The 12,836-nt window shown below is 43.8% G+C and overlaps 1 protein-coding gene across 6 annotated transcripts in view; it reads left to right on the forward strand.

Moving 5' to 3' along the window:
• The window catches only part of atp2b3b (ATPase plasma membrane Ca2+ transporting 3b), a 63,617-nt gene extending 56,982 nt beyond the window's left edge, over positions 1-6,635 (forward strand). For 4 of the 6 annotated variants that reach the window (XM_086213984.1, XM_086213983.1, XM_086213988.1 and 1 more), the window contains one exon: positions 1,697-6,635. In XM_086213984.1, the coding sequence (XP_086070110.1) occupies positions 1,697-2,206 (510 nt within the window). In that variant the 3' untranslated portion in view covers positions 2,207-6,635. The remainder of the gene's footprint in view (positions 1-1,696) is intronic. The other 2 variants (XM_086213986.1, XM_086213987.1) reach the window with 1 other exon arrangement.
• Positions 6,636-12,836: the final 6,201 nt, after the last annotated feature.

Here is a 12,836-nt window from a genome sequence, read left to right on the forward strand (position 1 = left end):
TACCTTTTTATGACCAAAAATTTGATCCCAACAAAAGTTCTGCCAGTAGCTGGTAAGTTGAGTTTACCGTAAAGATCGGAAGATTGCTGTTTTGATTGACCTCACTGCTTTTCAAGGCATAACTCTTCAATTAAATTTTAAATTGCCAAACTTGCACCTTAAATATTTTGAGGCATGCCGAGCTGCCTTGACGCCTCTGCTCCGACCTGGTTTGGATTTTGGAGCATCAAAAGAGGACCCGGTACCTGTGTCATCCCGCAGAGGGGAGTCAATCGTCATAGTTTAATTAATGCAAAGGTAATAGTTAGGGTTTGATTAGGGATCAACTGAGCCTCCCCGCTCGCCTGAGGCAATGTAAGGGTCCGCTTGGCGATGTTATTCCTGTCATAGACCTAATGATTTAAACTTGATAGCTGACCTTGAGGTCCTTTTCTGATTCCAGTGAGTATAAAATGTTGCCATGGATTCACTTTATCAACATCGATGGATTGTACCTTCACGAAGCCACCATCCACACAGTCAGAGGTCCGCTCTTTTAATTTGAACACCTCTCTGATCTCCCATGTGGTAGCAAAACTCCTCCTACTGAGTATTTTCACTCCTTCTGTCTCAGGTTGAAAAAATGAGGATTTTGCAACAGACTTCAGGAAGACCGTGAACAGTTTGCTAGCTAAAAGAAGCTAATAGGATAAGCGAGCTAAATAACGGACATTACATTCTCTGCAGATATCTCTAAAGTGTCCCAGACGAATACTCCACACGTCTACCTGCTGAAAAGAGACAAAGTTGACCCCTCACCTTCTGGGGGCATAAAACAAAATTACAGACACCAGGCATCCATATGTGGAAATGAGGAGTTTGGCTGAGCAACTCACAAGTTTATATTATTGAATAAATGAATGGTGGTTTCATGGAGGTGCAGTCAATCAGTATTGATTAAGAAAAGCCTCAGTGACATGGCTGACATTTAAAATGTATGAGACTATCATTTATTTACAAGGTTAAATACTGGTAAGTGAATCTGGATCTGAGGTGTGACTTAGGTTAAAAAAATAAAATCCCACATTTTGTTGAACAAAAAAAAAAGGCCAGGTCGATCATGTGACCGAACTCAAACTGAACCCAACCCCATCTGTCAGGGTCAACTTGGCTCTCGCGGGCGTTGGAGCCTGGCTGATCCTGGTCGGGGGGCCGTATCCTGCCAAGAGAAGCAGTGAGATCCACAATACAGTGAAGCAGCTAAGGTTGCTCTCTCCAAAGATAACAAAAATCTGCCTTGTCCCTGTAAAGAACACGTATCTTTGGGGTTTTGCTGGTCATTCTACTTAGCTATAAGTGTGAAGTAGATTATGTCACTCAGTAGTCTGTTTCCCCCTGCTGACATAGCTTTATGCTATGCTAACTATTGAGTCTATCGTCCCTCTAATTTTGGCAAGAAATTCCTTTAAATTGTGCTTCATGTTTACTATTCAGAAGTCAAAAAAATAGTTAAAGAAACAAAAAACATGACCATCAAAGTTCAGCAGTATGTCTTGAACGCCGCCACCTGGCCCTCTGTGTCCGTCTGTCTGTCACTCTTTTTGTCTGCTGGAGGACACACGTCTCTCTCTCTGAGTTTCCCATGACTCCGTTTCAATTCTCATGTCTGATTTTCTCCTCTGTTTTCTCCTCTCTCCCACATCTTTCTTTTCGGCAGATGCGAGTGGTGAAAGCATTCCGTAGTTCGCTGTACGAGGGCCGGGAGAAACCGGAATCCCGCAACTCCATCCACAACTTCATGGCCCACCCGGAGTTCCTCATCAATGACCTCATCCACAACATCCCGCTGATCGATGACACTGACGTGGACGACGAATCAGAGCTCAGCAGATACCAGCACCTGCACCCGGCCCTCCGCAAGCCGCCGCCCCCACCCACTCAACCTCAGCCCACAACCCGCACCCGTCCCACCCGTCCCTACCGCCAGTACAGCCTCCCGGTGACCCCGTGCAACCGGAACAACAACAATAACAGCAGCAGCAGCAGCAGCAGCAGCATCAGTTCACCGGTTACCCATGGCAACAAACGCAGCACCAATGCAGTTACCCCCAGCAACAGGAGCCCCCACCACCACCACCACCACCACAAGCACCATGGCAGGGACAGGCCGGCGAAACCCTTGTCCCCTCACCTGGCCCACCTCTACTGCGTGGAGACCTCCTTATAACTGAATTGAATGTGGGTCGGGGGGAGAGGAGAAGGGAACTGAGACTTGGGGAGGGGAGGAAAGTGGGAGCAGAAGAGAGGGCTTTAGGACGCACACGACATTTCCATCCGATCTCTCTTCCGACACGCTAACAGGAGGGAGCAAAGGACCACGGAGTTGCAGGAGGGAGTGGACAATGGCCAGAACTCTGCTCGCAGCTCCTGGAGTAAACTGCGAATTTCCCTCTCTTTGCACCCACCCCCACTCCCCTGCACCCTTCCTCCAGCCCTCTCAGTCTGGCCCCCTGACACCACCCCTCCCCTATTCACCTCCATATTAAAACCCTCCAGCCCACCTCACCTTGAGCTCATGCACACATACGCACAGGTCTGCTCCTGTCCTGCACCTGGGTGACGGTGGGTGGAGGGAGGGAGGGTGGACATCCAATAACAAAAAAAAAACCCCAACCAACTCATCCCTCCACACTTCAGCAGAGGCGAGCCATGCGGCAGGTGGGGGGCAAATCCCCTCTGTTTCTATTCATCATAAGTGTCGTCGTCATTAACCTCCTCGCCATGACAACACGGTAGCCATCGCCATCGTTCATCTGGCTTCCAAACTAATGATTTGCTTGCGATAGAAGTAACGCTTTGTTAAAGCTTTAACTACCATCCATCTCTTGTTTATTTCTCTGCATAATGGTGCTCATTCTTTTCTTTCTCTCCGCTTGTGACCTTTTTTTTTAAAAAAAAAAGGTTTCTTTCACTCCTCTCTCTCTCTTTAAATGTGTATGTGTATTGTCTTGTCTCCTCTGATGAAAAAAAAGCATAACATGAAATGCAAACAGATTTAATAGTAAATAGAATGGCTGCAACAACACATAAAGGAAGGAACTATCATATATATATATATATATATATATATATATATATATATATATATATATATATATATATATATATATATATATATATATATATATAGTTTGAAGCCACAACAACAGAACTTCTCATTCTCCAGGTCGATCCTTGAATGCCGCCCCTTCATGACCTGTTATGTGTAATCCTGTCCACCCTGCTAAGAGACCATAAATGTGTGGGATGTCTCTTGGATGTATACATGCGGTCTGTCAGTGCCGAGCAGCACGTTAACGAACTCACATCAATAAGCTTCCTGTCTCCTCTTTATCATCATCATCATCAACATCATCATCTTCTCTCTTGCTGTTCCTCAGTCAGTTTGATCTTCTTTTTTTTTTATCTACGGCTCGCTATCTCTCGTCTCGTACCGTTTCTGTTCTTGTTTTCGGGGAGGGGGGGGGCTGATTGCTTGTGGAGCATTAACCCTTTAAATGCCATCAAACACTCAATGCACAGGCGATGGCCCTTTAAGACTAACATGCACTCACTTCAAACCCTCTCCTGGTCATCAGGTAGTCTATTCCGTCATGTACCTTTGTGAGTGTTGTGGGACAGAAATGGTTTGATTTGATCTGTTGGGTTCAGTTATTTAACAGAGAAGTTCCAAACAAATGTTTCTTCTCAGGCGTGTGTCTAATGTCCTGTTCAGTGTGGAAAACCTGCCCAGATCTTTCAGGAACAAGGAGAGCTTTCATGTCGAGTCCTCATGTTAAACGCTGCGCACTCCCCGACATCATGATGTCCAATGGGTTTACTGATTGGGAACATGAGAAGATCCACATTCTCATATCTGTCTGGTCTGGTTATCATAGAGGAAACAGCTATGTTGTGTCCCTTGTACCTCGGAACTTGGAGTGACGTCAACACTCGAGTTGACTTCTTTCCGGGAGAAGAAGTGAGGAAACATTCAAAACAACCTCTCAGCCATTTTCGATACCTGGTGATAACACTGTGCTGTAGTTTGCGCTTACAAATATTGAGGAACAGGACTGAGCGCACGACTCTTTTGATGTGACATGTTTAGGAAATGAGTGCTAAAAATGGTATATCGCCAAAATGTTCGCAGCCATTTTTAATTGTGATATCACGTTTGTCAGGAATCCCAGAGGTTCCGAGTTTGAAGTCCCAGCCCCGGGTGGGGAGGTTCCAGTTGAAATTCCCATCTGAGAACTTGGGACTGACCATATCGTCTCTCTGTCCAAAGGTCGAAGCAGCAAGGCTAACAGTTCTCGCTTCTAAGGGCGTTTTCACATTTATTTATAATTGCTTTCTATTAGACCCAAATACACTCCCTGCTAACTTTATGTCACATTCTTTTGTTGGTTCTGTACCTTGCTACATCAGCATAGGCCGAGTGATACGCTAGAGATTCGAAACAGCAACAACAGTGTTCCCACCTGAGCCAAGTTTTATTGCTGCTACAGTACACAGTGTTCACACTAACCAAAGGAACTGGATTTTAGGGATGAAATGTACTCGGATCTGGGCTGGGTTCCATGATGTGAAAGCCCTGTCATTCAACAAAGCCAGTCACAGAATGTCAAAAATATCTTGTTCGAAAAGGCATAAGCTGCATGAACACACTCCCCCCTTAAAAAGGTTTAAAAAAAGGTTAAAAAAAAAGTCCACCCATATGACAACGGGTGCTTGACACATCACATTCCACCTCAACATCACCTTCACCGTAACATTCCATAAAACCTACATTCCAAAACAGCTGCATCACATTCCAGCCTCGGTGTGTGTGAGAGTGTCCTCCTTGATCCCATGTTGCACTAGGTGTGGGTGAACCGCTGACTTCATGTTGCCTCAGAGAGCGACTGCAATGCAATGCAAACCTGGACCCCCCTACCCCTACCCGACCCCAACCCTTCCTCTTCCTCCTCACACTTACCCCCCCCCCCCCCCAACCCCCCTGTTGGTCCCGCCACCACCAGAGAAAGGCAAGGGCAGATAATATGCAACAGACTGACTGATGTGTCGACGTGGACCCAGATTAGAAACAATGTAACAGGGATGAAAATACGTCTGTCCTGCTAGTTCTGTTTCAGGATGTCTGTCTGCAGGGCTCTCTGGAAACTTACCTGTACAGAACTCTGTCTTCTTGAATGCTCATCATCATCGCCGCCACCCCAACCTGCGCGTGTGCAGATGGGTGGCTACATTGTGCTGGTCTGTCTGTTTTGAAGCATGCATTTGGTATCATTAATGTCACTCTTTATGTGTTGGTAAATCATTTAGGCTACTGTCACTACTGTGTGCTATGATCTCTCCACATCTGTTCTCTTCTTCTCTCTCTCTCTCTCTCTCTCGCTCTCGCTCACACACACACACACACACACACACACACACACACACACACACTCAAACTCATATCCTGTTCAAGTCTAGTCTATTTCAGCGCCTCCTAGCACGGCTCTATCAATGCATAAACACCAGACAGGCAGATAAAAATCTACAGTGGTTTAAATTTTGACGGTCCCATTCCAATCATCTCTGTCCATCCGTCCAGCCACGTTACATCATGATGTTGTGAGATCGTTTCACAGAAGGCAAAACAGAATGTGAAAAAGAATATATTATATTTATCAGAAATTTAAGAATTGTACAACTGCACCATGACTGTACAGATCGCCCCTAATGTGCACATGTGCATCTTTGATTTACAGGTACTATGTTCCTGTTACACTTTTTTTTATGTTGTTTTCTTTTAATCCTATTGCTTTTTGTAAAGAGAGGAACAACAAAATGGAAGCGCCTGTATATTATGATTATGATTATTATGATTATTATTATTATTAATGATTTTCTCCACCGGTGCTCCCACTGATGGAAAAGGACAGTTGCACATTCTCCTGAGCATATTCTGAGGGCTGTGTTTTCTGTCCATTGAACAGCCCCTGAGGCGTGCAGAGGCGTGGAGATGCTTCTAGTCTCGTAAGACCAGAGACACCACTCTGTAAATAGGCAACAGGAGATACAGATGTACCTCATTATGACCTAAATGACTGGACAGAGCCAGGAGGGTGACGCAGAGCTAGAGACTGCAGAAGTGCGATGCACCCGTCCGCGGTGTGCGTTGTTTAGGCTGCTCTTTTAGATCTGCTCCAAGTATTTTACTGCCATGTTCTGATGGGGAGAAGAACTCATAAAGGTTTGACATTATTCATTACACATACTGTTGTAAATATTGTGTGCGGAATGGTCCCCCCCCCCCCTTCTTGCACAATGCAGCGCTGTTCCGCAGACAGAAAATGCAGCCTTAACTGTGCTGAAATTAAGAAAAAAACAAAAGACCAAAAAAAGGAAAAAAAGAAAACATAAAGACTTATTGAATATATTAAAGAGTTACCTGCCTGTTATCTAAGCGAATAAATATCTATATATGAGAAAGAACACACCTGTATACTGTAGACTAAATCTGTATGGAAATCTAAGAGAATTTAATGGGAATTAAGTCCAACACCTTTTGTCTGTATGAAAGAAAAAAAATACATCAAAGTATTCTACAATAATAACTTTGACAAAGTCTGTGTGCTCCTGTGTTGTTTGTTCACGCTAATCCAAGACAGTCGATGCCATTAATGTTTTAACAGACCACCCCACGTCCACAGTGATTATCTCAGATGATGCATGGCAAACGTGACGATGCTAATTTCATGAGTACCATGTATCTTTGAGTTGCCCCCCCCCCCCCCGACAGACTGTTTTTCCAAGGAGACTTGAGGATTTGTCAGTTGCATTTTCTGCCAACTGACACATCCTACTGACAATACGGAGGAAACATTCAATTATTAACGAACATTTCAATCGATTCACTTTTGTGCTTCATTCATGAAATGTTCTTTCTCACACAGTGAGACTTTAAATTCATCTTGATTTGCTTCCTGCAAGACAAAATTCAAGGCTGGGAAAAAAACAAAAAAAACAAACCACTTTTATAAAAAATTTCCTTCATGAATGACGTTCAGCGCTCTTGTGCACCTTTGTAATTCAAATGGCTCCAAATAATGCATCGTTCATGCATGATCCAAAGGCCAGTCTGGTGTTTATATATTTCTGGTAGCAGAACTCTTAAGTGGAACGCTGCCTGTGCTTGACAGTTTCACCACAATGAGTCGGTTGTTTTCAAAGACTTCACGAGGTTCAGCTGATGGACAGCTAATGTGTTCAAGGTGTATTTTCTTTATTTTGACCACTACACTGTATATTCTCAGTATATGTATTCATGCAAAATTGCAACATTTGATAAATGGTCTAAAGCAGTGCTTCCCTACGTGTGAGCTGGTGCCCCCTGGTGGGCTATGAATATACTGCAGAAGGGCCGAAGGTAATGTACAACGCATTATAACCATAAAACAATTTTTACAAAAGGTCGCCATCGCCTGGACTGTTCCACCCCCTCTTCTCATAGTGGTATGTTCCATCGATCGTCAGTCATTTCTTCCTTTTCAACTATTTGCACTTTAATTTCTCACATTTATTGCTTTATGATTTATTCATCTGCACTCCTTTGCCACAGGCTCACATGCGTGTAATTTGTTTCAGAGAGAGAAAAACATACACATCACTTTATCAAGTGGAATGTGTTTGATCAAAGAAGTGACTAAAAGGTGTGTCATATGTCAAAGCAAGCTACATCATTCTTGGATCGAAGCGAAGTAAAATCTGGTCAACTGGACGTAAGTTTATCTTGAAGACGTTTCACCTCTCATCCGAGAGGCTTCTTCAGTTCTAGTGAAGAGTGTGGAAACTCCAGCTTATAAACCTATGTGGGAGTGGTCAGTGCTATTGTGGTGGAAACGACCCTCCCGAGACTCACCTGGCCTCCCCAAACGACAGTCGTTGTGCGGTGTCAGGGAGTTTCAGGGGTGGTCGTCAGGGAGTTTCACCGACCACTCAGATGCTAATGGGCTGTGCTGGCATCAGCCGTTCCACATGGGTCTTTCAGCTGAACTCTTTGGGGAAGTTTTGAAAGGACTTGGTTGTAAATAGGTGAAAGGAAATGTCGCAGTCCACCTCCTCTGTTCAAAGATGGTTTCTCTATCCTGACGTGGATGGCTTCTTTAACTCCTCTTTCAAACCATCTGTCCTCTCTGTCGAGGATTTGGACATGGTCGTCCTGGAAGGAGTGGCTTTCCTCCTTGAGGTGGAGGAAAACCGCTGAGTCCTGTCCTCCAGAGTTGGCTCTTCTATGTTGGGCCATGCGCTTGTTGAGGGGCCATGCGCTTGTTGAGGGGCCATGCGCTTGTTGAGGGGCTGTTTGGTTTCCCCTATGTTTCCCCTTTCAAAGCTTCCCCAAAGAGTTCAGCTGAAAGACCCATGTGGAACGGCTGATGCCAGCACAGCCCATTAGCATCTGAGTGGTCGGTGAAACTCCCTAACGACCACCCCTGAAACTCCCTGACACTGCACAACGACTGTCGTTTGGGGAGGCCAGGTGAGTCTCGGGAGGGTCGTTTCCACCACAATAGCACTGACCACTCCCACATAGGTTTATAAACTGGAGTTTCCACACTCTTCACTAGAACTGAAGAAGCCTCTCGGATGAGAGGTGAAACGTCTTCAAGATAAACTTACGTCCAGTTGACCAGATTTTACTTCGCTTCGATCTACGATGACCTGGATGAATGACAACCTACACAGACATCATTCTTGAGCTTTTGAATAATAGTCAGCATCATCAGCGCATTGGGGATTTCATGTTCCTGTCTATGTAAAGACGTCAACACTGACAGCAGACCCTTAGGAGCCGCACTGACCTGTCATTATAGCCCTGTTCCATGAATGACAGTGGCACACTAAATAGGACACGGTCGCAGATCATCAGCCACACCTCAAATTGTCTCATGTGAAAAGGGCCTGTTGTCATGGAACTGTCCAAATAAAAATTGGAATCTGACTCAGTCTTCCAACTGGATGCCAGTGTTCAGGGAGCCATTTCCTTAAAGCCTGAATACCTAACAAACTGTTCGAGGATGTAATCATCACATCTATCACAAATCTTTAAACTGTTTCTTCTGAGTCTTTCAATCTGGTCTAGACTCTCTGATCCAGATTACACTTCAAACTGGACTCAGTATAGTCCGAATGTAATCAATAACCTATTGGTGATAGAATTCTGGTTCATTCTCATTTCATCCCACGTTCTAAAGTTCATTGGTTTATGAATTATAAAGTGACCAACACCATAACTTTATACCGCTGACCAGAAAATTAGAATTAACTGTGAACTGATCCAAATGGCGTCGTGCATTCACAGTGGCATATAAGCGCTACTACACGCGTACGAAACCACAGGGAAGTGCGTTTAAGGGGAAGGAGCCTCACGGCTCTCCAGATGGAGGACATCGGGTTCATAAATATCAGAGGGAAACATCCAAAGCTCACTTTAGTCTCTTGGTCAAGTCCTCCATGGCTGGCTTCTGGGCTGACGCATCACCTCCCTTGTAAAGCCGATCCTCAGTCTGTGGCTTGGCCACAGTCAGCCGCTTTCCGTAAATTGAGATGGCACTAACTAAAGGACGCGACTCCGGCGGATGGATACTCCCTCACTGTTAATATCCTCCTCTGTTCGTTGTGCTTGAGAACATTTGTCAGTGAATGTTTTGACCATTTGTTTTGTTAAAGAGGGTGTGGAGGAATTACAGTAGGCTTTACCTTATCTTCACATCGTAGAACGATAATGGCGACTAAAAAGTCCGTAACACACTGTAAACATTTGTCCTCAGGGGGCCAGCGGCGGCCTCAGGCTGGAACCGAACACACACGTTGTGCTCAATTCTTTTAAAGGTGAACTATTTCTGCCTCTTCTTGTTTTCTTCACTGATGATGAAATCATTATTCAGCCTCTATTTTTGAAGAGTTACCTCACAAAAAAATAAATCAAGTTTATCGCGTGTACACAAGACGAAACGAGTAAATTCCCTCTAGGCAGTGGTAATTTATCCATGTCGGTAACTGCACTGTAACAGTCCAGGTGTGTTAAAAGTCTGAATCGGTGGATTCCACTGGAACGTTAAAATTGGCCTTCCCGGTTTGAGGAAAAATACATGCTTAATGAAAATAATAATGAAATATAAATAGAAGTAACTAGCAGTTTATGCTGTTTCTTAAAAGGTGAAGATGCTCTTCACTTTCTTCTGGAAAATTCAACCACAGGACAGAAAGATAATCTGACTTCTTTCCAAGAGTCTGTCCCACCTGTGCCTGCTGGGACATGTTTGCTCCCAGTACAACCACTCCATTTCTAACCTATCAGCTGTGAGGATTTCTGAGGGGATGTTAAGACCATATATGGCACCACGGCCACTTCTAGTCTACAAACTCCTGAGTTTTCCTCCCTATTTAATCGGTTCACTAGTGTCTTCCCAAGACCGCACGCTGATATTTGCAACCTTCCTTTGATAAACCAGGTTCCAGGATCCTAACAGACGACTATCAACGTGCAGCTTCTCTAAAAAATATTTTAAGTGAAAAAGTAATGAACTAAAGCAATAATTGGTTTTCACCCTCACTTTTTTGATTCCACAACGCAGAAAGAACCAGCCACGTATTTTTTACCTCTATGTCCAACAGCCACAGCACCCCCCCCCCCAAAAAGCCACAATACAAAAATTGCCAAGTGTTAACAAACTCAAGTGCGTCGTCCATCGTATAATCCACATCCTCTCAGTCCAGCTGTTTGCCCATTACCTCACAAACACTTAAACTTGGTCAGAACGTGTCGTTCTCTAAATGTATGGGTTACTGCATGCGACTGCATGGTGACGTGAATTAAAGTGGATGATGTGCTTCAAGGTTGTTGGCGGACATTTTGAGACAGTTTCACCATTGTTAGCTGTCGGGCTCCGTTAGCTTCAAGCTAAATACACGCGGCCGGCTCCATCTTCCTGGAGTCAGCAGCAGTGAGCGTGGGATTTCACCCACTTATTTTTGAGGACTTCAAAAAGGCAAAATACTTTTTGGGTGAAACATGGCTTTAGATTTGACAATGGATTCAGCTCGTTTCCACTTCAGCATCGTCCATGCTTAGGGATAAAGAGGGATTCTCCTGTTCTTCTGAGTTTCTGCCCTGCCTGTTAAAGCCAGAGCCCAGCTCTCGTCAACTGTCACGTTTCATCTGCTGACCATGAACACCCAGAAGAAGACAATTGCTGACGCAGCACGTATGACAGAAAGTAGAGCTCATAGGACCTTTTGCAGCCTGTCCAGGGTGGGAACGTTTCACTGTATAAATCCCACACACGGGGAATATGAGCCTCTTTACTCACAACACCTGATCCAGCCTGTGTAAAAGGCAGGTGTGCATTTTTACACACACCAGACCAAAGTTACTGTAGCACATCCTGCCTCTGACTCCACGGTGCCGGGAGGCTGTTAAAAGAGTACTGATAAACAAAGTTATTTCGCAATACTGAAACTCGGTAGTGTTGTCCTTTTTAAGGACACTGTTCAAGTGCAGTTTAGCCCAAATACTTCTGTTCAAACCAGCATCCCAAAACTGCTTTTAATGAGTGTCGGTTGTAGAAGAAAAAAAAAAAAAAAAAGAAGAGGCATCACAGTGAACAACATGCCCTTCTTGGTCGACGTTTAATGATTTCATAGTGCAGTTGCTGTACCAGTATGGACACACAACCCAATGTTCTTTATATAACAAGGAAAGCTTAACAAATATTGTGCGGTGTAAACACTTAATATACTTCGTTATCAAAAGTGTTACTTCTTGACAGAGCCAATTTCAACATGCTAACAGCTCTTACAATGCACGTGACAAGAGCTTGCGTCTTCAACAAATCAATGAAAGACCACCAGAAATGCCCTTGTCATTAGTTATTGATGTTTGACATTCCCTTTTGTGTTATCCGGGCATATTTCTTTTTTTTAGTACTGCTAGTAAACTGTGATATTTCCAATTTGTTTTTAAAACTTGATTCCTCTCTCTCTTTTTTTTAAACATACCCACATTTTGAACACGTCAGTTTATGGCGATTTCACCACTTAGCACAGGTTATTTGAACCCTTGTGCCTCTAATGACGTTTACTAATGATGATTTGCACCATTTGATACAAGATTCCAAGTAATGTTACTTCAGCGGTTTACTATTATAAGCTTCCATTTCAAGACTTAGCCTCGGTCAGCTGCCGGTTAGCTTAGCATACAGACAGAAATCAAGAGTAACGGCAAGCTATTCAATAAGCAAATCTTTTTTCAAAAAGCACCAATTATGTTTACAAAAAGGAAGCATACCTTTAGAGTAAAAGCAACATGTTGTTCTCATTTAGATAGATATCAATAACACTCTCTTTAACACATTTAAGAGCCAAGATCCAGACACCCGCTGACTGCTAGTTAGCTTAGCTCAATGCATGGTAATGTATATGAAGTGTTAGCATACCTCTGTCAGAAGTCAACAAATAGGAGTTCTCAGAAATTATATTTACCTACATTAATTTAACTAAGACTCTGGAAAACATTGATTGAAAAACTGAGTTAAAAATCAGTCATTGTACTTCATCCCGAGGTGGAACTACTTTCCTAATAAAGCCGCTAAAGGTGACTGCTTCACCTCAGTCAGTCACACATATGCTGACAACTAGAAGAGAGACTGCTGCACTTAACACAGCTGACTTTGTAAGAGAAGATGGCTGCTTCTCAACAAACATCCCCCCCCCCAAAATCTATCAATTGTGTGACTGTGAAAAGAGTATGCTAGCACTTTCCGTCAACT

Source organism: Aulostomus chinensis, chromosome 9 (genome assembly GCF_037954235.1).
Source record: "Aulostomus chinensis isolate RoL2024-O1b breed Wild chromosome 9, RoL_Achi_v1.0, whole genome shotgun sequence".
NCBI classification, from domain to species: Eukaryota; Metazoa; Chordata; class Actinopteri; order Syngnathiformes; family Aulostomidae; genus Aulostomus; species Aulostomus chinensis.